The 24,397-nt window shown below is 48.8% G+C and overlaps 1 protein-coding gene across 2 annotated transcripts in view; it reads left to right on the top strand.

The window, feature by feature from the left end:
* Positions 1-24,397, top strand: part of PDE4C (phosphodiesterase 4C) — a 90,049-nt gene that overhangs the window by 50,841 nt on the left and 14,811 nt on the right. For both annotated transcript variants that reach the window (XM_035119374.2, XM_035119373.2), the window contains 8 exons: positions 6,359-6,550; positions 7,470-7,506; positions 7,735-7,808; positions 8,846-8,898; positions 12,540-12,652; positions 19,642-19,735; positions 21,587-21,795; positions 23,288-23,386. In XM_035119374.2, the coding sequence (XP_034975265.2) occupies positions 6,359-6,550; positions 7,470-7,506; positions 7,735-7,808; positions 8,846-8,898; positions 12,540-12,652; positions 19,642-19,735; positions 21,587-21,795; positions 23,288-23,386 (871 nt within the window). The remainder of the gene's footprint in view (positions 1-6,358; positions 6,551-7,469; positions 7,507-7,734; positions 7,809-8,845; positions 8,899-12,539; positions 12,653-19,641; positions 19,736-21,586; positions 21,796-23,287; positions 23,387-24,397) is intronic.

The following is a 24,397-nucleotide window of genomic DNA, read 5'->3' on the forward strand; positions in this document are numbered from 1 at the left end:
CGCTTATATCGATGGTATATTGAAGGTTGATCTTTCTTTGGTTTGATATTTCTTTGGGATTTCCTCACCTATTATCCCCAATAAGAATGCTTCAGGGTTGTTTTTTTAAACAAATGTGCTTTTGTACATTTTCTTTCACTCATTATATATCATATCACAAGAAGCTTTTACTTTATTACGAGTCTACCACATCTGATAAAAAAATTCCTTCCTTTTCTTTACATTTCCAACATTCGAGAGGGGGGGGGACCTTTCTCAGCCCGGGGGCCGCTTTGCTTCCCGGGGGCTGCAAGCCAGGGCAGAGCGCCGAATGCGAATTTTACCCTCATGTGCAAGAAGCTGGTTTCTACACCATCCAAGAGGCATAGCAAGAGCTCAACCTGGCAGAGGTACTTGCGCCCCCCCCCAATGTCCCCGAGAGCCAAGTGGAGATGTTTGGGGGTCCGCATTTGGCTAGAGGCTCTTGACAGCACTCGCAAGGCGCCCGCAAATATTCCACCAAGCCCTCCAGCATTGTGTGGTGTTGAAGGGCACTGGGGTGGCCCGGGTTCGAATCCTCGCTCGGCCGCGGAGCACCTTGGGGCCAACCTCCATCTCTCAGCCCCAGCCTGCCTCTAGGGATGGGGAGGGGGGGCGGGGAAGCCAGCCCCATTCGCCCTTCCTTGTTTGCGCTGCCGCCAACACAGTGCTCATTTCAGTCTTTCGGGTCCTGCACCGAATTTTGCGCTGCGATCGTTTAATGGAAAAAAAGAGAGCCTTTTCAATAGTGCCTTTGTGGGGTGTTGGGTCAAAAAATTAATGTATATAAGAGAATGAAACATTAAAAAAAAAAAAAGTAAGGGGGATCGGCTTGCGGAGATGTGTCTGTTTAGCCAACCGGTATGCAAAAAAAGTGTTAAAAGGTCAGATATATGGTAAATTGCTATTAATCCATTGATTAAGTTACACCCAGGATGGCTCAGTCAGGGGCAGACTTTTTTCTGGCCGCTGGTACTCCAGGATAGACTTCCCCTGAATGGAGAGGTTCCATTTAGCTATGGGGGAAGACTGCACATTTACTGTATTTTCCCCCTATTTTGGGGGACTCAAATTTATGAAAATGGGGGAAGACGACCCCCGTGTATAAGACGACCCCTGTTTTTTAACATTATCTCAGTGTAAAAAACCCCGAGTCTTATACAGTTGCCCCATTCAGGACCAGGGAGTCCTCCACACCTGCCCGCCTCCTGTCCCCCAATAACAGTCCTCCTGTCTTGTCAGGATTCAACCTCAATCTGTTAGCCGCCATCCATCCTCCAACCGCCTCCAGGCACTCAGACAGGACCTTCACCACCTTCACTGGTCCTGATTTGAAAGAGATGTAGAGCTGGGTATCATCCGCATACTGATGAACACCCAGCCGCAACCCCCTGGTGTAGGTTAGCTTAGCCATCGCTCCATCCTGCAGCAGTGAGTTCCGCAGTTCTCCTGACCAGAAATGTGTCTTTCGGCTTCCTTGCCTAGCTGGAGGGATGTGCAGATGGAGTGAGCAGAGGTCTGGTTTGAACGGGTGCCTTTTGGCCCTGGGAGGGGTCCGTCAGTCACCACACGGCCCCCGAAAGCTTCCTTGCGAGCGGCCATACGGCCCTCTGGGTCACCAAAGGTCACGGCGGGCAGAGGACAGGGAAGCCCCCCCCCACTGGTTATCCCTTCCCAGATGACCCAGGCCCACAATGAAGCTTTTGTGTCCCGTTTGGGTGCCAGGAGGAGAAGCGAACCAGAAGGAAAACAAGGAGTGGCGTGGTTTTTGGGGGGTGGGGAGAGACAGAGCAAGTTGCTTGGTCATTTCCCCAGGCTGCTTTTGGCATTAAATAAAACCCCACAGGTGTTGAGGGGACACCCCGGCGGTCCCCGTTGAAGGAGCCCACCCCCCTGGCCCTGCGCCCCCCACCCCACGACCCACTTCGAGACGGGCGTTGGGGAGACAATCGGGTGATTCTCTGCTCCATCTGGGCCTGACGTGAACCGGGGAAAGCGGCTGAAAGGGGGCCCTTTGTTCCCTGTCAAATGGGTGTCACGGGGAGGGTGGCAGCGGCAGAGGCTGCGGGTGGGGGTCCTGTGGATGCCCTCCGTGGCTCCTCCGCGGGTAAACCAAGGATGCTGTTCCCACGGAGGCCCTCTTGCATCGGGTACAGCCTGGCCAGGACAAGGTGGGTGCCAGCTCTCCTTTCTGTTTTCCGGATTTTTTTCCAGGGATCAATTGCTGACAAGAGGACGCCACCAGCTGCCCATTCGCTGCCAGGCCAAGTTCAGGCTGTTCTGCTTCTGTTTTAAAATCGTAACATTTTCTTTTCCCATATCGAAAGCCGCTCAACAGTTCAATTCCAGCTCGACAAAATTAGTGACTTCTTTCCCCGAGTCACCCAGTTTCGACGTTTACAACCCCAGTGACAAAAAACTGCATTTTGAGGTTTACCTAATTTCCTCCTCTCTGGCATGTTTCTGCTGTTTTCTGCTTATGGGAAATGAAACTTTTTTTCCAATGGTTTTTCCAGTCTATCTTTGAAAACGAAGGGAAAAATTTCGAGGGACTTTTGAACATACAAAAGTCAAAATGATAAAAGAGGTTGAAATTTGCTTTCTAAGCGCCTGAGTTTTCTCCCGCTCCAGAGGGTAGGACTCGAACCCGTGGCTTCGGGCGACAAGGAAGGAGTTTCCGACGCAACGTCAGGAAGAACTTTCTGACAGTCAGCTGTTTGGGATGGAAGGTGGTGGCCTCTCCTTCCTTGGAGGTTTTTAAATAGCGGTTGGATGGCCATCTGTCCTGGATGCTTTAGCTGAGATTCCTGGATTGCAGGGGGTCAGGCTGAATGATCGCTGGGGTGTCCCTTCCGACTCTATGATTCCCCTGATGTCTATAGCACCTGTGGATCTTGGCTCACTGCTTCTTCCAAGTCCCTGGGGGGGGGGGGCGCACGCTTTTTCTCTCACAGCGTCATGGAAATGGGCTCAGGGCCAGCAGGCAAGAGGAGGGAGACATCAGAGGCAGGCAGAGACCGGGGGTTTTTGGGGAGGGCAGACGGGAAGGAGGGGGCCGTTGGGGTTTGGCGTCCCCGAAAAGGGGGCTGCCATGACCCTCTTTTGCCCCAACGAGGGGGGTCACCGCTCTGTCCAGTGCCGAATTTATGTATAAGCTCAACAAGCTCTAGCTTAGGACCCCACACTCTTGGGGGGCCCCCAGAAAAATAAAGGAAAGAAAGTGGGTGTACATTTCCAAAATATTATCTATCTATCTATCTATCTATCTATCTATCTATCTATCTATCTATCATCTTCCATCCATCTATTTATCTATTTATACCAGTGCCGGATTTACGTATACTGTAAGCTAAACAAGCTATAGCTTAGCGCCCTACTTTCTTGGATGCCCCCCCCCAAATAAAGGAAAAAACCTAAATGGCCTCAAAGGCCCAGTATACCTGAAGGAGCATCTCCTCCCCCATCGTTCTGCCCGGACACTGAGGTCCAGTGCCAAAGGCCTTCTGGCAGGGGCGTAGCCAGGATGAAAATCGGGGGGGGGCAAGGGGCGGGGGCAAGGGGAGGGGGAGGGGCACAACAGGGCAAGAAAAGCTCCCTTCTCCCTTGCCAGCTTTCCCTCCACCCGCTCCGGCGATCGCGGAGGGGGAGGAGGGGATCGGAGCAGCCCAATTTCGGGCTGCTCCGACCCCCTCCTCCCCCTCCTCGAACGGCAGGGGCGAGTGGGCGCCAGGATCAGCCCGAAATCGGGCTGATCCGATCCCCTCCTCCCCCTCTGCGATCGCCGGCGCGGGTGGAGGGAAAGCCCCAGAGCCGCGCAAAGCGGTTGTCTGGCTTTCCCTCCGCCCGCCCCACAGCCAGCCAGGGAGAAGGGAGACGGCACCGGGCGGGCAGCGGGGCAGGCTGGCCAGCGGCCCTGCTTCTAGGGGGGCAATTGCCCCCTCCCCCCTGCCTACGCCCATGCCTTCTGGCGGTTCCCTCGTTGCGAGAAGCCAAGTTACAGGGAACCAGGCAGAGGGCCTTCTCGGTTGTGGCACCTGCCCTGTGGAATGCCCTCCCATCAGATGTCAAAGAGAAAAACAGCTACCAGATTTTTTAGAAGACATCTGAAGGCAGCCCTGTTTAGGGAGGCTTTTAATGTTTAATCGATTATTTTATTTTATTTTTCTGTTGGAAGCCACCCAGAGTGGTCTCCAGCCAGATGGGCGGGGTATAAATAATATATTATTATTATTATTATTATTATTATTATTATTATTATTATTATTATTATTATCATCCAAATTAGAAGATAAAAAACAAGTAAAATAAAACCTACATACAGCAACAGTGTGTTTTGTTCGAAACATCAGGCTCGGACCTGGGAGAGACCAGGGTTTGAATCCCCATTTGGCCACAACCCTGGGCAGGGTTTTAAAATTACTTGTATTGTTGACATTTTCTTTTTTGTTATTTTTGGAAAAGTAAGAAATTGTTATCAAAAGAAAAGAAAAATAAAATAAAGAAACTCACTCTCAGCCTCACCTTCCTCGCAGGGTCGTTGTGGGGATTGAATGAGGAGGGGGAGAATGGGATGCCCATGCAATAATTGAAATAAATCAGGAATATAGTAATATAGAGAGTTCCTGAAGTTCTGCACAGTGTAGGGCAGAGCAGAAGACTCTGAATCTCGGGGTCGTGGGTTCAAGTCCCACACTGGGCGAAAGCTTCCTGCGTCAAAATGGGGTTGGACTAGATCACCCCCGGGCTCCCTTCCCAACTCTATAATTCGGTGGCATTAGCTGGGGAGGCCAGGGATTCAACCTTCTCCACTCAAAGCAGGTCTTCCGCCACTGAGGCTCCCTAAACTAGGACCCTGAGTCATCCTGGTCAACCAGGGAGAATGCAGTGGACATGTCCACCTGTGGAACTCCCTGTCACAAGATGAGAGTCCCCAGCTTGGGCGGAGGGAAAGAGAGAGGCCCTCGGCATGAGAACAGGAGCCGGTTCCTGAATTCGTGGAATCTGGGCTGCCTCCCGAGAGCTTCCCCTCGCTAGAAACATGTATATACAGTATCCAAGATGAAAGCCTAGGAAGTGAATTGTTTTGCCTGGGTCAGGAGTCGGGAACAGAGGGAGAAACATCTGGAAAACCACAGGCTTTGCCCCCCATCTTGGCTTACGTACTTCATCTTTTTTGGGGGGAGAACGAGCTTTTTCACGTACGCAGCAGCGACAGAAAATATGTGGAATCCAACTGCCTGTTTTCCAGCTCTCGCTGTCAGCAGTTGGGAAGTGGCATATGCGGGAAAAGTTATGCCTTTTCTCTTTAAAAGGAAGAATTAAATGAAGCCATAGGCTAGCACACTGCAGCAGCATCCTGTAAGACTCATTCTCTTCTTTTGTTAACATTTTATTCATTTTCAAAAATAACAGTGGGAAAAACACAATGCAAAATCAAATCAAAATAAAATAAAATAAATTGCAAGGCCCGTTTTCAACTCCCCAACCCTCATCTCCCCGCCTTAGCCTACCTCGCAGGGTGGTTGTGACAATTTGGGGAGAACCAGAGTCTTTTTTGTTGTGGATAATTCCGATGTTAGCCCAAAAATGGAAAACAAGCAAAGAAGAAGGGCAACTTAAGTCGACAGAATATGCGCATCTTGCAGACTTAACATATAGAATAAGAGAACAAGAAGAACGTACGTTTGGAGGAGATCGGAAAAGGTTAATTGAATATATGGGGGGTATTGTGTATATTTGAAAACGCTGGCAGCATTATGATAAATTCAACAGTGTAAATAAGTTTTGATGGATGCAATAATGGAATACCGAATGGTTTAGTTTATGTAAAATAGGCGGGGATTTATGGCATGCAAAACGAACCATGGAAAGAGAAGAAGGGAAGTCATTTTAAGGATGTTTAAATGAGGATTCTAAATTGTAAAACAGGAAATTATATACACCTTATTTTTCTGTGTATAACACATCCCCATGTATAAGATGACCCTTATTTTTCTTAACCCAAAATTAAGAAAATGCGCTATGCACTATCCGTGTATAAGACGACCCCTGATTTTAAACTTCAAAAAATTAGGAAAAAAGATAGTCTTATACATGGAAAAATACGGTATATATAAAATGAAAATGGGCAGATGCGTCTGTGCTGCCTGGAGCTCCTGGGATGTAGATGGAATGACAGAGAAATAAAAGAGTTGTGCCTGCTAAATCGTGGGAGAACGAATAAATGGAGCCTCCACCGTCAGAGGCAGTCTACCTCCGGATGCCCGGTGGTGAGAAATGGCAGGGTGTGGCTGTTGTTTCTTGCTCCTGACGCCCCTCTCTCCTCTCTTTCTCCCTCCAGTTTCGACCTGGAGAATGGCTTCTCCCCGGGACGGACCCCTCTGGACGCCCAGACCCACCCCGGCCTGGGACTCGTGCTGCAAGGGGCCACCCCCCATGGCCAGCGCCGCGAGTCCTTCCTCTACCGCTCAGACAGCGACTACGACCTCTCACCCAAGGCCATGTCCCGCAACTCCTCCGTTGCCAGCGACATGTGAGCATGCGCAGAGTGCCGGGCAATTCGGATGCAACGCCTTGGGGATGTTGGCAGTGTGCTTTCCGCAAGGGAATGTGTAGTTGTCAGTCTGGCTGGGGTGGAAAACGCCTGCAGGCACCGGGGGGGGGGGCTGGCGTTTTTTGATAGGGTTTGGCGGGGGGATGCATATGGAAATTGAATTCTGCTGGGTCGCCCCCCCCCCAAACACACACAAAAAAACCAGTATTGAGCCGTAAGACTCACCCCAGTCTTTTAAAATTGGTGGAGGGCAAAACGCTCAAAGCAGTGAATCTCCAGTTCCCTTGAAAATAACAATAATAATTTATTAATAATAATAATTTATTATTTCTGCCTCGCCCCTCTGGCTGCCTTTCCCCAGCCACTCTGGGCAGCTTCCAACAGAAGGTTAAAAATAGATTGAAACATCAATCATTAAAAACTTCCCTAAATAATAATCTTAATATTCCGCTGGTGGCCCATTTAAGAAATTTGCAAGTCTGTTATAGCAACTGTCATGCATCGCTCTAGATACATGGTGGTTTTTAATTGTATCTGCGCTGCTTCATTTATTTCTCCTTTGTCCTTTCGCGTTGCAATTGGAATCCCGTAGAATTTTACAGAATTCGAATTGTGAGTGCTCTTCGCAGGCATCAGAACGAAGCCTGAGGACCCCCGACCGCTTTCCGCTTGCAAGGAAAGGGCCCTGCGCCTTCTGCGATGTCCAATGGGAGGGCAGGAGGCCTCAGGCTTTGGCTGGTGGGGTCCTGCAACTCATTTATCTGAAAATGCCAGGAAGATTTGCTAGCCTACCTTGGAAGCAAACTCTTCCACAATCCAGAGAAAGTGCCATTAATCCGAACCAGCGCCCTTGTCCGTCCTCCTTGGGATTAACAGATTTTCACCTCTTCTTTTGCAGGCATGGAGAAGACCTGATTGTCACTCCTTTCGCACAGGTAGGAATCTCTTCAGGGTTGGGGCCTGGGCTTGCGGGAATGAGAGCGGGAGAAAAGACTAGGAATTACGGAAGATTCAGGAACCCTGCGTGTGGTTTTTTGCAACTACTAAAGGCACACGAGTCCTGCAGGTTTTTGGTTTGCAATTGTTAAAGGGATTAGCCCTGGCCGACTGCACCGGCCGTTGCATGCAGCCGATTCTGAATGGACTTCTTCCACCCCCTCCAGGTCCTGGCCAGCCTGCGGACAGTGCGCAGTAACTTCGCCACCTTGACCCACCTGCAGGAACGCCTCGGCAGCAAGTGAGTGAGCTGCTTTTTGTGGGAATGTCGTGAATAGTAGGAGAGGATATATTGATTAAATACTATCCTTCCTCACTCACACTAGTGAGCTGGTAGCAGAGTACATTGCAGGAAGCTAGTTGATAGATTTGTTTGAATCTCTTGAGTTAAGCAAGTCAGTCTGGCTTGTCCAAATTGGATTGATCCTGGTAAATTCCCCTTTAATCCCTTTTAAAATGAATAAAGGACACAGCAGTCTTCTCTTAAAAGGAACAAGAAGTTTACTTACATTCAGTTCGCAGTATGATCCTGAAGGCAGGCTCTAGCTTGTAGTTACAGAAGAGAGAGGGGGTTTATCCCATGTGGGGATTGAGCCCGTGTGCTGCTGGCAGAGAGCCAGCAGACAGCAAAGGACATCGAGATGGAATAAATCGAAGAAGAAGGGAAGAAGATGGCTGCGTGACTGGGGTCACAAAGGGCCATGGCCATCTACCTGGTCCCACGCAGAGGGAAGATGGTCCAGACCAGGTGAGACAGGAAGTCCTCCTGGCTGGAGGAACATCCCCCTATCTGTGTCCACTCTAGGCAAACAGGAAATGTTGCATTTGACTGCTTATGTTACATCCCACACTTTTGGGGTCGGTGGGGAGCACAGGCAATGCCGGATTTACGTCTAAGCTTAACAAGCTATAGCCTAGGGCCCCACTCTCTTGGGGCCCCCCAAAAAATTAAAGGAAAAAAACCCTGGATGTATATTTCCAAAATCTAAGATAAAAAACAAATAAAATAAAACCTACACCCAGCAACCCTGTTTTGTGTTGTGTGGGCTCCTATTTGTTATGTTCCAATGGCTTTAGATAGCTATGAGGTCCATCAATGGCCATATAGAATATATTCAACACAAAAAAAAAACAGCGGCAATGTGTTGTTGACAATGGACAGCTGGACATCGAAAGGGCCGCATCAAACCTCAATCTGGCCCTGACAGGGACCTGACCACGATGCCCTCTGCCACCAAATATGATGCTGGAGGCTTAGAGATGCTCTGTCTCTTACAGGAGATCGTCTGGCATTCCCAACCTGCCGCCCACGTCTAAAGTCAACCTGCCAGGTGAGTTCCATCTGGGCCCTGTCAATTTTTTGGGGGGGGGAAGGTGCCTACCGGGGAAATGTGGGTCTGCACAACTTTAAGAATCCCTACAAGGAATTTTTTTTGCAATTAGGAAAGGGGCAGGGAAGCAAGCTGTGGGGTGAGCAGACGCCTAAACACACCGACTCTTGGAACCAGGAATATCCAGACCCCTAAGTGTGGGACCTGAAGGCCATGAATTTGTCTCATCCTCTTTTGAAGCCCCCTAGACTGACAGCTGCCATTCCCTCCTGGGGGAACCAGTTCCACAGTTTAACCACACACTGTGCAAAGAAGGACATTCCCCCTTTTCATAATTTTTCCCACAAAAAAATACAATAATTTGAACCTTTCCCGGTATACAGTCACTTAAGAATTCAACATCCCTCCCACCCTTTCATGGTTTTCTCACAATTATCTTTTGCCGCTGCATATTCTAATTGATCTACGCCTACTTTTCTCAACTTTATTCTCAAAATAATTTGTACTGCTGAACTTACTCCAAACCTGCTAGGGTGCTAACATGTTTCCAACAATTTTTTAAAAATAATCTACAAACATTTTCAAATCCCCCTTGAAGGCTGTCTCCTTTTGTTCCTTGATTTACTAGTTTTACTAGATTTGCTAATTCTGCATAGTCCATTAATTTCAGCTGCTGCTCCTCTTTCGTGAGGGCTGCCTCCTCCCATCTCCCATTCCTCCCTGTTGTTGTTGTTGTTGTTTAGTCGTTTAGTCGTGTCCGACTCTTCGTGACACGATGGACCATAGAACGCCATTTGGGGGCATATCATACTTTTACTGAAATTGTCACATACAGAAACACATTCCTTTGGCTCTTTGGTACATCTGATCTAGTTATCCCTCCTTCCCTCCTTTTGGGAAAGGATCTCTCTCTCTCATATATATATATATATATATATATATATATATATATATATATATGATGACTTTTTTACAACCTCATTTCCCTGTATCATAATTTGATGAGCTTTCATTAAAGATTAGATAAAATCTTACTTTCAAAGAGATTTGATTTAAAAAAACCGTCACGCACAAAATGATTTTAAAAAAATTATTTATCAGTTCTTTGACCATTTTTGAAGTCACTGTAAGCAGATATAAAATTGAACCCAAGCTTTAGAGTCACATATATACAACATTATATAGGGTCATCAAACACACAAGGAAGCTTTTTTTAGCTGCAGTAACAGTATAGACGCCACTAGAGGGCGATGTTTTGCTACCTCTCCTGTAGGTTCTTTTCCCAGCATGCCTGGCAGGGTCTGATGGCTGAGTTTTGAGGTCCCAAAAAGGGGCTTTTACCTTGCGCAGGTGTGACATTTGTATACCCTATGTTGCTAAGAACACTCCCCGTTGTGGAATGTGGTGTTGTGTCCAAATTTGATACGAAATACATATAGAATTGTTAATACAATTCTATGAAATGGTAAAACAGCATACAAAAAAATTAAAAACGGTTTGTGCGTAACCTTTTTAAATATTTCAATGGAATATACCTCATTTTAGTCATTAATAGGCAAAGGTTCATCCATTTGTGCTACAGGAAATAATTTTTGAGGGGGGAAAAGGAGAAAGTCACCATCTCTCTCTCTCTCTCTCTCTCTCTCTCTCTCTATATATATATATATATATATATAATCTCGTTATGTATCATCTCCCAATAGCCCTTAGCTACTCTGCAGGCCGGACCTTCTGCTTCTTTGCATTTCCAACACGTACCTGATTCTGATTTATGTGGGAATTTTCCGGGTGGCAGGAGAGGATATATTGTTTATTAATATCCTTCCTAACTTGCACTAGCAAGTTCCTTCACCTAGCAGAGTTTACATTCCCCTTTTACATGCACTGCAGATAGCTGGTTGCAGGCTCGTGTGAGCCTCTCCCTATTGTATAATTCAGTCTGTCTTCAGATTGAATTGTACGTTCCTGGTAAGTTCCCTTGAATCCCTCTTAAAAGAATAAAGATGCCACAATCTTATTCAAAGTCAATGAAAGAAGTTGACTGATACCCTTTCAGAGTTGGATTCCTGAAGGCAGACTTAGAGACAAATACAGTGGTACCTCAACTTTCGAATGACTTGACTTCCGAAGGTTTCGACTTCCAAAGTCGGCAAACCCGACTTTTTTCTTTTCGCCGTGTGCGTGTTCAGCACCTGCGCAGAAGTGGCGTGCGTGGTGGGCGCATACGCAGAAACGCAAAATCACGCTTCGCGCATGCGCAAAACGGGCGCTTCGACAACCGAAGACTTCGACTTACGAAGAGCGCCATGGAACGGATCGCCTTCGTAAGTCGAGGTGCCACTGTATGCACATGTGGATCTGCCCCATATGGGGGAATAATCCCAGTGCTTCTAAGAGCTAGCAGAGCAGTCCGAGCTAAAAGCTGGTCAAACGAAGAAGGAAGTCAAAAGGAGAGAGGGGTGCTGCGTGACTTGTCCTTTTATTACCTGGGCAGGTGAGGTCACGCCCATCTCGATCACATGCAAAATGTAGGCTGCTCCAGCCAGGAGGAACGGGAAGTTTCGACTGGCTGGACCAAACATTCCCTTGCATGTCTTCTCTAGCATTACAAGGAATGTTGTACTTAGCTGCATCACACCCCACAATTTATACATTTTAGCTCATTTACTCAGCGTCAGGTGTGAAAGGATATTCCCAGCCACATCAGGAGACGCCAGCAGGAACTGAACCCGGGACATTCTGCATCCAAAGCAGGCTCTTGAAGCACCAGGCTGTGGTCCTGTGAAACTGGGGCCGTGAGTGTTTTAAAACATGCAGAGCCTGAGGGAGGTGGTGAGGTCTGTGGCTGTCAATCAAAGCATCTTGGAGAATCACTGGGTCTGTGGCATTTCCCGGTTCCCAGGTCATTTCCCAGTTCCCAGGGCCTTCCTATCTCCTCCCTGCTCTGCACAAAACACCAGCAGTCTGCTTACGATCCAGGAAGTTCCTCCCTCCCTCCCTCCCTCTCCATTCTTTCTTCCTCTCTCTCTTTCTCTTTTCTAATGCCACCTCTGCCGCTATATTGACTCAGTTCTTTCATTATTCAAAAACTCTCTGCTTTCCGCTTCTTCCCCTGTTGCTGGTCTCTGCCTCCAGGCCTGCCTCTTTCTCTCTCTCTCGTGAGCCAGAAGTTGTGGAAGCCACAAACGCACAACACACACAGATACACAAGACCCAGGCCAAAGGAAGAGCTTCTGGAAATGAGGCAGAGAGATTTAAAAGAGGGCGCCATGGCTAGGCTCACTGCTGGGGGCAGGAAATGAATGCCTCTGGGTACCAATTCTGAGCACCTCTGGGGAGGAGATGGGAATCTCTGCCTGAAGCCTTGGAGAGATACTGCCTGCCCGTGTTGACAACACTGGGCTAAGTGGACCAATTATCCTCCTGTTTAAACCAGCCCTTTATTTTGACTGGTGAAATGACCGTGGTGGTGGAGCAGCTGCTTTGAATCAAGAAGGTCTCACCAAGGGGCACCCAAAGGTCACCCAACCCCTTGCAATGCAGGCTCAGCCCCTGGCGGCAACGTCTCCATGCTGGGCATGTCCCCTCGAGAGTTGCTGCCAGTCAGTGCAGACAGGATTGTTCCTCTTGCCTCTCTGCAGAAGATGCTTCCCAGAAGCTGGCCGTGGAGACCTTGGAGGAGCTGGACTGGTGCTTGGACCAGCTGGAGACCTTGCAGACAAGGCATTCGGTCAGCGAGATGGCCTCAAACAAGGTAAGGTGCCCGGGTCAGGGTGGGACCCCCAGCCCCAGAGGGACAAGGCTCAGCTTGCTTGGCAGACTCTCCTTTTGAGGTTGGAGGAAACTTTGCCCTGGTGTGGCTTTTTCCCACATACTCATATCGACTCTCTGGCACCCTATCTGCATCACTGAGCAATTCTAAAATATAGATGCGCTTTGACTCTCGCAAGATTGAATGTCTTGCCCTCGGCTGGACTTGAGGGACGATTCTAACAGATTCCACATGAAAAACGTCCCTGTAGAGATGGCAGTCCCGAATCGGTGGCGCATGCCCTTCTGGCTTGCCCTCTTGATAAAGACTTGAGGAATGAGATTATTGCCCCTCTTTTATTGTCCGTTCTGGGTCGCCTAGCCACTGCTAGTGTCCTTTCTCTGGGCAGATCAAGATAAGAGAGAGAGAGAGAGAGTCAGTCCTTCAGGGGTCAGCAAACTTTTTCAGCAGGGGGACAGTCCATTGTTCCTCAGACCTTGTGGGGGGCCGGACTATATTCTTTTTTGGGGGGGGGAATAAACGAATTCCTATGCCTCACAAATAACTCAGAGATGCATTTTAAATAAAAGGACACATTCTACTCATGTAAAAACATGCTGATTCCCAGACCATCTGCTGGCCGGATTGAGAAGGCAATTGGGCCGGATCTGGGCCCCGGGCCTTAGTTTGGCTCCCCATGGTGTCCTTTTTCTTAGCAGATCAAGATGAGCAGGCAACAGCAAAGGCTGCAAGCTTTTTAGCTGGGGCAATCAGAATAAGATCCACTATTTGACCATTGAGTCAAAACCCTAAAATCTATTTCATATCATTGGCTTTTTATTTTTATTCTTTGTATACCGTCTTGTTGTTTTATTGCTATGGTCGACGGCTGACGCAAATAAAGATCCATCCATCCATTCATTCATTCTTTGAGCTATGCATCTCTCAAGCGCATCCTTTCTCTCAAAGGATTCTGGGTACCCCTCTCAGGCCAGGAGGGGACCCGTGTTCAAGCCCCCACCAGCTACGTAAAGCTCCCTGGCCTGCGGGAAGATTGGCACAGCACATGGGGGGGGAGGAGGGCTATGAATGTAACATAATAAATCAAGAAATTAAGCAAGGAACTTCCAGCATCTAGAAAGGGTCCGTGGAAACTGCTTTGGTGCGGTTGGGTGCATTCTGGGCCAAAGGGATTGGAGGCAGTGAGGGGAGAGGGTGGTTCCTGCTTGCAGGCTTCGTTTGGGGGGCATCTGGCTGGAGCAGATGGGTCAGATCCAGCAACCAGCCTCTGTTTATGTTCTTTTGCAAAGCCAGGGATGGAGAATAAATAAAGTGTTGGGAAGCTGGCTCTCTGCCTCATCAAATGGGGCTCTTGCTATGTCCAGCTGTTCCTGTTTTTTTTGTGTTGAATAGATGCTATATGAAAAAATTCCTTCAGTAGCACCTTAAAGACCAACTAAGTTTTTATTTTGGTATGAGCTTTCGTGTGCATGCACACTTCATCAGATACACACGAAAGCTCATACCAAAATAAAAACTTGGTTGGTCTTTAAGGTGCTACTGAAGGAATTTTTTTATTTTGCTTCGACTCAGACCAACACGGCTACCTACCTGTAACTAGATGCTATATGGTCATTGATGGACCTCATAGGTATCTCAAGCCATTTGAACATCACAAATAGGAGCCTACACGACACAAAACACGGTTGCTGTATGTAAAGGTAAAGGGACCCCTGACCATTAAGTCCAGTCTCGGACGACTCTGGGGTTGTGGCGCTCATCTCGCTTTACTGGCCGAGGGAGCCGGCGTACAGCTTCCGGGTCATGTGGCCAGCAGGACTAAGCCGCTCCTGGCTGTATGTAGGTTTTGTTTTATTTGTTTTTTATCTTATATTTTGGAATTGTACATCCAGGTTTCCCCCCCTTTACTGTACATTTTTTGGGGGGTGGGCAAGAGAGTGGGGCCCTAAGCTAGACCTTGTTTAGCTTATACTGTACGTAAATCCGACACTGGTCAGATCCAGCAACCAGCCTCTGTTTACGTTCTTTTGCAAAGCCGTGGATGGAGAATAAAGAAAGCATTGAGAAGCGGTCTCTCTGCCAGCTGCTTTTCTCTGGACACACATTAGAGAGGGGGGGGGGAGAGAGAGCTTGTCCCCTGTGGCAATTGAGCCCCCTCCCAATGCCCACCTTGCCCACCCAAAGGCAGCTCCGAAGTCTTGCCCACTCCTTGTCCCCGTGCGCGCCTGGCAGCAGCGTCTGGGTACCACCTCCGAGCGACAGCAGTAGCAGCAGCATCCCCAGGCTCCCGCCAGCCAATCGGGAGGCGGAACGGGCTCCTGCCCCTCTGCCCGCGGCTTCTGATTGGGCGGCCGCCGAGAGGACAGCTCACCTGGAGCATCCCTGGCGCATCTCTCCGGCTCGGTGATGCAGGGGGGACCCCCGTTGCCAGCGCTTGCTCCTCGGCTCTGAGCTTTGCAGAGAAACCCCCTTTTCTTTCCTTTTTTGCGGAGCAGAGTTCTTTCCTCCTCCTCCTCCTTTTTTGGGATTGGGGGCTCAGGCAGGTGGAGGCGAGCCTCGGAGGAGGAGAGGAGGGTCGGGTTGCAAGCAGCAGCGCGCTGGGCAGGCGAGGGGCGGCGGCGGTGCGATGCCCGACACCAGCCCCCCGGGGTTGCTCGTTTTCCAAGACCCCATCGCCCAGGTAAGCAAGTGGAGCACAGGTGCCCCTTCCAAATGTGGGCAAGCGAGGGGGGAGCAGCAGCGGGGACTTCTGTTCTGCTGCAAAGGTTTGGGACAGTTTTTGTTTCTAAAGTGGGTGTGCCCCCCCCCAGCTAGGGAGGGGGGTGCACGCTTGATCTGTGAGACTCACTTCTCAGGGTGTGTGGGTGTGGTTTTTTTAATTTTAATTTTTTAAAAAAATATTTTTATTGAATTTACCATTTTTATCATCGTCACAATCATTATTTCAAAAACAAAATACCTTATAAATCCTCACCCCCACCCCCAGTGACTTCCTTCAACTTCTCTTTTTGGTTTGTTGGCATATTATCTCTCCCTGCTCATTGGTTATTTCTTATTCTTTAAAAAATTTTTTTTGCAAAAATAATTATTCTTCTCCTATCATTTTAACATCCTGTTTCTCTTTCTACATTTGTTTTGTTAACTGCAGGTGTTTAGTCAAACACTGCAAGTTAGTCCATTTCTTTACAATGATTCTGTAAATATGACATAAATGGTTCCCAGTCCTTCTTAAAATCTCTATCGCCTTCATCACGAAGTTTTTCCGTTAATTTTGCCAGTGGGTGTGTGATGTTAAATCAGTGGTTAGAGCGTCTCTGCCTGGCAGGCTGCCAGAGGTCCAATCCAGAACAACATATTCAGGCAGGGCTGAGAGAGACACACAGGGCAGTCACTGCCAGTCACTGTCTGGCATTGCAGGGGGTTGGAGTAGATGACCCCTGGGGTTCCCTTTCCGACTCCGCAATTCTTTGATAAGGCTTAAATCAGCTTCTTGCTCAGGGTCATGAGGACTGGAAGCTTGCTTTGTTTTTAAGTGGTAGAGCAAACTGCCTTGCAGGTTTGATCCCCAATGTCACCTCCAGGTAGGGGTGGGAAAGTGTTTCAAATGTGACAAAAAAACCCTTTCAAAACCTTGCATTTTGGGGGGGATGGGACGATGACACCCTAAATCTCAAAGTCTTGCGAATGCTTTTTAAGGATTTCAATATTTATCGATATCCCTAGTGAATCCAACAGCACCCATTGTTGCCAATGATTTAAAAACCACTAAGATTGGAATCTAAATCCATCATTTTGCAAGCCGCCTGGAGTATGGAATCCCTTCCCACCCCCCGCCCCCCACCCCAGCCTCCACCATGTTTCATAAAATTGCTTTGCTTTGACTCATTTCTGCGTGTGCTGCAGCTGGCATCCCATAATTGCGACTTTTATGGGTCTCCTGCAGTTCTTGGGACTTCTGAGAGACCCTCCCCACCTCGTCTTCCCTGCTCGCTTTTTATGAGGGACGTTGCTGTTCTTTCCCTTTACACGTCACCCCAAATCTCTGGGCGACAAGAGACTCTGGGCGGCCCCAGGCATTTGGCTTCTCTGGAACGAAAACCGCCAGAGACTGTGCTGGCTTTGGGATATTTGGTTTTATTTGCTCCTCTCTACAACCTGAGCAGAGGACAGAGGCTCACAGAGCAAGCGGGTCTCTGTCCCTCCAGCTTCCAGCTCAGCTCACACCCCAAAACTCTGGCTCATGTTCCCCTACCTAGCAGCTAGGTGAGGGGGGGCAGAGGAAAGAGCCCCACCCCTTAGCCTGGAGGGGCCCCCACATTTAGTTGCAGCTCCTGCCACCTGACTCGCTCTTTTGGGGTGCTGATGAGGACACTCAAACGCAGGGCCGGATTGAGGTTTGATGCGGCCCTCAGCTCCTGAAGGCAATAAGGCCCTTTCTATGTGCAGCTGTCCTTTGTCAACAACAAATGGCCACTGGCTTTTGTGTTGAGTATCTGCTAGATGGTCATTGATGGACCTCATAGGTATCAAAATCCATTTGCCCATGCAGTCCATACAGAATGTCAGCACCCTATAAATATAGAAAGGAGCAAAGCAGGGATTTTTGAGGGAGCCTACAAAACACGGTTGCTACATGTAGGCTTTATTTTATTTGTTTTTTATCTTAGATTTTGGAAATAATAATAATAATAATAATAATAATAATAATAATAATAATAATAGGGACCCAGGTGGCGCTGTGGGTTAAACCACAGAGTCTAGGGCTTGCTGATCAGAAGGTCGGCGGTTCGAATCCCTGTGACAGGGTGAGCTCCCGTTGCTCGGTCCCAGCTCCTGCCCACCTAGCAGTTCGAAAGCACATCAAAAGTGCAAGTAGATAAATAGGAACCGCTCTGGCGGGAAGGTAAACGGTGCACTGCTCTGGTTCGCCAGAAGCAGCTTTGTCATGCTGGCCACATGACCCGGAAGCTGTCTGCGGACAAACGCCGGCTCCCTTGGCTTATAGAGCGAGATGAGCGCCGCAACCCCAGAGTCGGACACGACTGGACCTGATGGTCAGGGGCCCCTTTACATTTACCTTAATAATAATAATAATAATAATAATAATAATAATAATTTATTATTTATACCCGCCCATCTGGCTAGGTTTCCCCAGCCACTCTGGGCGGCTTCCAACAGAAAAATAAAACACAGTAATCTATTTAACATTAAAAGCCTCCCTGAACAGGGCTGCCTTCAGATGTCTTCTAAAAGTCTGGTAGTTGTTTTCCTTTTTGACATCTGTTGGGAGGGCGTTCCACAGGGTAGGCGCCACCACCGAGAAGGCCCTCTGCCTAGTTCCCTGCAACTTGGCTTGTCGCAACGAGGGAACCGCCAGAAGGCCCTCGGAGCTGGACCTCAGTGTCCGGGCAGAATGATGGAGGTGGAGACGCTCCTTCAGGTATACTGGACCGAGGCCATTTAGGGCTTTAAAGGTCAGCACCAACACTTTGAATTGTGCTCAGAAACGTACTGGGAGCCAATGTAGATCTTTCAACACCTTTCAAGACCAGTGTTATGTGGTCTCGGCGGCCGCTCTCAATGGACATCCAGTTGTTGTTTTTCCTTTAATTTTTTTTTGGGGGGGGGCAAGAGAGTTGGGCCCTAAGCTAGAGCATAGCTGCCAAGTTCTCCCTTTTTAAAAGGGAAATTCCCTTATGCTGAATAGGCTTCCTCGCGAGAAAAGGGAAAACTTGACAGCTATGCTAGAGCTTGTTGAGCTTATATGTAAATCCGGCCTTGCTCAAATGTCTTAACAAGAAGCTTATCCGACCAGTTCGGCGACTGGTTAGCTCCTAACCCCCACTGGGTCCAGGACCCCCAAAATTGGACGGGGCTCGGGGCATAGCCCGGACTGACGGCTCTGCAACCCCAATAGGACACAGGGCTGAAGGAGGGAATTGGAAGGGTGTCCCTCTTTCCCCACTTCCTATTTCAGCTCTATGCACTTGCCAAAGGTCAGGTTAGTTCTACGGGGAGAGGAATCGCAGCTATCCTGGAAGATCTTTTCCTCAAGATCAGCTGTGGGGGACCTGGACCCCTTCAGATGTTGCTGCACTCCAGCTCTCACCATCCCCAGGCAGCATGGACCAGTAGTCGGAGTTGCGTACAAACATAGACTTGCCATGGACAAATTCAATGATATTTGGAATTGTTTTCTTATAAATACCGTATTAGGTTCAGGTCTGGTTGGGGGTGGGGTGGTAATGTGTACATTTTTGTTGTCGTTCTGTTTTGTTTTCTACGTGGGTGCTATTTTCTTATCTTCTTTTGTGTCTTATCTTACTCTGTGCACTTGTAATCTTAATAATAATAATAATAATAATAATAATAATAATAATAATAATTTATTTATACCCTGCCCATCTGGCTGGGTTTCCCCAGCCACTCTGGCGGCTTCCAATAAAAGATTAAAACTACATTAAAACATCAGTCATTAAAAACTTCCCTAAACAGGGAATAAAGAGAAGAAGATACAGTGGTATCTCAGTTTCCGAAAATGCTTCCAATTTCGAACGTGTTTCCGAAGTCGAACAGCTTCTGATGAGTTTTTATTTTCTCCTTTGAAATCACAGACAGCCCTTTTGTGCCTTGGTTTTTGAACGTTTTGGAAGTCAAGCAGTCTTCCAGAGCGAATTGCGTTTGAAAACCAAGGTACTGCTGTATATATATTTTTAAAAAGGATGGCAGAGTCAAGCCACACCTGGAATGGATTGCTGTGTCCCATCTGCCCGGAGGCATCTTGCTGCCTCCCAGAGCCCTTTCCTCTTGGGTCATGAGGACTAGAAGCAATTCTCCCTGCTTGCCAAAACTCTCACCCCCTTGAAAACACGGCTCTTAACTTTCGGCGCGACGCAAATTCTCCTGCAGTGCAGGCTGCCCATGAGTTGCTCCTTTGAGTTATTGAACTGTTTCCTGCTCTCTCCCCGCAGTTCAAAAGGATGCTGAATCGAGAACTGACCCACCTCTCCGAAACCAGCCGCTCTGGGAACCAAGTATCCGAATACATCAGCAGCACTTTCTTGGGTGAGTCCCCCAGGGAGATGGAGAAGAGAAGGTTTGGGGGTGGAAAGGATCCCTCGCTTGCAAAAAGGGGAGCGCACTGGCCTTGGTGCTGATCATGCCAAGGTTGTGGGTTCGAGCTGCGCTCTTCAGCAGCCCATTCACATATCCCTGGTTTGCTCCTTTCTATATATAGGGTGCCTACATTCTGCATATTTTGTTATGTGCAAATGGCTTGAGATACCTATCAGGTCCATAATTGACCATATAGCATATAGGTAAAGGTAAAGGGTCCCCTGGCCATTAGGTCCAGTCGTGGATGACTCTGCGGTTGCAGCGCTCATCTCGCTTTACTGGCCGAGGGAGCTGGCATACAGGTCATGTGGCCAGCATGACTAAGCCACTTCTGGCGAACCAGAGCAGCGCACGGAAACGCTGTTTACCTTCCCGCTGGAGCAGTACCTATTTATCTACTTGCACTTTGACACACTTTCAAACTGCTAGGTGGGCAGGAGCTGGGACCGAGCAACGGGAGCTCACCCCGTCACAGGGATTCGAGCCGCCGACCTTTTGATCGGCAAGCCCTAGGCTCTGTGGTTTAACTGACAGCGCCACCCGCATATATTCAACACAAAAAACAGTGACAATTTGACAAAGGACAGCTGGACATAGAAAGGGCCCCATTACCTTCAGGAGCTGAGGGCCGCATCAAACTGAAATCCGGCCCTGACAGGGACCAATAGTCCAACTCTGTAAAAGGTAGCTCATTTAGAACCATGAGGACTAGCATCTTCAGTAACCGAGGTCCTGTTTGCGCGCTTGCCATCTGGCCGGCAACCTTCTTACATTTTGATATTCGCTTTTTAAAATTAAACCTCGGCGCCGTATTTAAAACACAGTGCGGGAAAACAAGTGTGTATGAAATATATATCAGGTGTTAAGCAAGAGGTTCCCTTCCTCTGTGCCGCACGAATCTCTGTGCGGCATTTGTGACGGAGGCAAGAGCGAGAAGACTCCTCTCCGGGGTGAGGTGGGGAGAGAGACCCCGTCTGCTCTCTGGAAACATCACTTTCGGGAGAGGACCGGCATTCCAGCACGCAGCATCTCCCGTTGCCATGGCGTTGGTCATATTATTAGCCTCCGCTGACGTCAATCCTTGCATGCCTCGGGAATATTGGGGCGGGGGTCTCCCTCGGAACAGCAGGAGACTCGTGCGAGGGGCCGGGGGGAAGAGATATTCAACATGGGCCTTCTTTGCTGTGTCCCACCTCCCAGCAATGCTCCAGAAAAAGACCAGCCAGGGCCTTTTTTAAAGGGGGGGGGCTTTAAAAAAAGAAGGGGCTGTGGCAAGCAGGGCAAGAATTGATGAGGAGCACGAGGAAAGCTGGTCCTATCTCCTTCCTCCTGTTGGCCCCTGTGCCAAATCCCAGACTGTAAGCTCCTTGCAGAGGGGACCTGTTTTCTTTGGGCTTCGGAAAGCTCAATGCAAATCTTCGCCTTGTGGATATTTTATTTGGTGGGGGGCTGTTTGTCGCTTCCGATGAGGTTTTATTTCATCCTGCCCTTGGGAAACTGTTCTCCACACCCCCAAGAAAGTTCTAGTGTGCTTTGTTTCATGGTGGGCAGCCGAGAGGGTTGTCCCTCGATCCCACCGGAAGTGGCACTCCCCGGAGTCCATTTGCACCTGTGTTCTAATAACAACAACAACAACAACAACAACAACAACAACAACAATTTATTTACACCCCAGCCACTCGAGGCAGCTTCCATCAAAATATTAAAAATGCAAAAATAAATAAATAAATCTGACATTTTCCCTCCAATGAACGGCATGCAGTGAATTTTTAATCCACCCCCCTCCCCGCCCCGTTTCAGACAAGCAGCATGAGGTGGAGATCCCAACCCTGGGCCCTAAAGAGAAGGACAAAGAGAAGAAGAAGAAGGAGAAGGAGAAGGAGAAGGAGAATCGGCCGATGTCACAGATCAGCGGCGTGAAGAAACTGACGCACGGATCCAGCTTCCGCTGCGTGACCACCATCCCTCGCTTCGGGGTCAAGACGGAGAAGGAGGGCCTGCTGGCCAGGGTGAGGAAGAGGGCAGATGTGGGCTTGGGGGGAGATGGTTCCTGGTTCCAGGAAGCTGCTATGGCCATGGGTTAGGAGAAAAAGCTGCTCCTTTGCCCCTTGTGGGGCATCCAACAGCCTGTCTAGTGTCCTTATGTAGGTTCCCTATCAGTAGGAGAAAATAAGAGAGGCCAAGCAGAGAATATTGAGAAGAAGCAAAGCGGCTAGTAAGCCTGATCTTTATTGAACAGTTGCAACAGGATCCTCACTCCCCAGAGGCAGGAGCGAGGAGGAACCCACAACAATGGTGTCCAAGCTCTTTTATAGACTTTTGAAATTGCCCACCCATTAGCCCAAGACTACCCCCCAAATACATCATACATACACCACAGAAAGAGGGGGTCCCCAGCAGAAATTGGAGTGTGTTGCTTCTCTCCTGTCTGCCAGGATACCTGATGATGCCTTATCAATTGCCTTTTCTGGGTAGCCTGGCCATTCCTTGGAAATGGTCAATACTTAGTTCCTGAATCTCTTACGCATATTGATATCACCTTAACAGATACTTGCCAGGCTGTGTTTACAGGGAGGTTTAAGCCCCTACAATCCAAAGACCATTGGAAAGCTTTTCCCATTTCCTTCCTCCTTTGCAGAGAAATAGTTGAGGTCAATTTGGGAGAGTCAAAATGGCTTCAGGATTGTTCTCCTGCACTATTTCCGACAGGTGGCTGATATACTTATGTATGTGTTTGCCTTGTACATTTATGAACATTTATTATATAAATATGTAAGACCTTAGAAATCTCATAACAGGATCTCCCCGATAGCACCATGAGAGCAAATTATCACAAAGGAAAAGCATGTCTAGATGGGCCACAATTATGGCTGATATATATATATATATAGTGAAGCGGTGGGAGTTGCGATCTGGAAAGTGAAGTGTGGGGATTCGACAATTCCCCAGCAAACAGCCCTTGAGGTGGCGGGGGGGGACGGGACGAGTTGCCTTGTTTCTTTTCAGATTGAGCTTCTTGCTATAATGTTAAGCTGTAGTTAGATCACTGGAGGTCCTAGAACAGCAGTTGCACAGCTATTCTGTTATTCTGCTGAATATTTTCAGATTGCCTTAATTTTAAATGGTTTGTCTTTTGTTCTCGTGAGATTTTCAGGTTTACTGAGGGTAAGCGGTTGGGGGGGGGGGAGAGAGAGGTCCGGGTTGGGAGGAAAAAAAGGAAGAAACAAAAGGCAGCAACCCAGAGGAAAAACTGACAAAAGAAAGAGACAAGAAGCTGAAGGGGTGGCTAATAAATTGCATTTCTTCTGGCTGCAGGGTTTTCCCTACCCTGAAGAACACCTCTTTGGTCAATTGCCTCTTTGGAGTGGAATATTTCAGTTCCACCCAGTGAGGTGCTGTTAATTTTCTCTTTATATTTATGGCTCTGGGGTGCTTCTGGCTACGATCTCTCTGCCAAAGATTTCTTTAAAGTTCTGTGCTCTCTTGCCCTCTCCTCCTTAGGAACTGGAAGACGTCAACAAGTGGGGCCTGGATGTCTTCAAGATTTCCGAGTACTCCGGCCACCGCCCTCTGACAGTCGTCATGTACAGCATCTTCCAGGTGAGAGGGGGCCCTGGGGGCTTTGATGGGGAGGGGGGCAGTGGGGACCTGTACCAGCCAGCCTCTTCTGCACCACCATCTCCCATCATAATTTATTACTTATACCCCACCCATCTGGCTGGGTTTCCCCAGGCACTCTGGGCGGCTTCCAACAAAAGATTAAAAACCAGTCATTAAAAGCTTCCCTCAACAGGGCTGCCTTCAGATGTCTTCTAAAAGTCAAATAGTTGTTCATTTCCTTGGCATCTGATGCGAGGGCGTTCCACAGGGCGGGCGCCACTACCGAGAAGGCCCTCTGCCCGGATCCCTATAACTTGGCTTCTCGCAGGGAGGGAACCACCAGAAGGCCCTCAAGAGAGGGACCCCGGTGTCCGGGGTGGAGACCCTCATTCAGGTCTACTGGGCTGAGGCTGCTTGGTTCTTTCAAGGTCGGCACCAACCCTTTGAATTGTGCTGGTCTCTTAGGACTGGGGTTATATGGTCTCAGCGGTCGCTCCCAGTCACCAGTCTAGCTGCCACATTCTGGACTAATTGTAGTTTCCGGGTCACCTTCAAAGGTAGCCTCACATAGAGCGCATGGCAGGCGTTCAAGCGGGAAATAATTAGAGCATGCACCACTCTAGCAAGACAGTTTGCGGGCAGGGAGGGTCTCATCCTGCATACCAGATGGAGCTGATAGACAGCTGCCCTGGACACAGAATTGACCTGCGCCTCCATGGACAGCTGTGAGTCCAAAATGCCTCCCAGGCTGCGCACCTGGTCCTTCAGGGGCACAGTTACCCCATTCAGGACCAGGGAGTCCTCCACACCTGCCCGCCTCCTGTCCCCCAAAAACAGTCCTTCTGTCTTGTCAGGATTCAATCTCAATCTGTTAGCCGCCATCCATCCTCCAACCGCCTCCAGACACTCACACAGGAACTTCACCGCCGTCACTGGTTCTGATTTAAAAGAGAGGTAGAGCTGGGTATCATCCGCATGCTGATGGACACCCAGCCCAAACCCCCTGGTGAT

The sequence above is a fragment of the Zootoca vivipara genome, chromosome 6 (assembly GCF_963506605.1).
Source record: "Zootoca vivipara chromosome 6, rZooViv1.1, whole genome shotgun sequence".
NCBI classification, from domain to species: domain Eukaryota; kingdom Metazoa; phylum Chordata; class Lepidosauria; order Squamata; family Lacertidae; genus Zootoca; species Zootoca vivipara.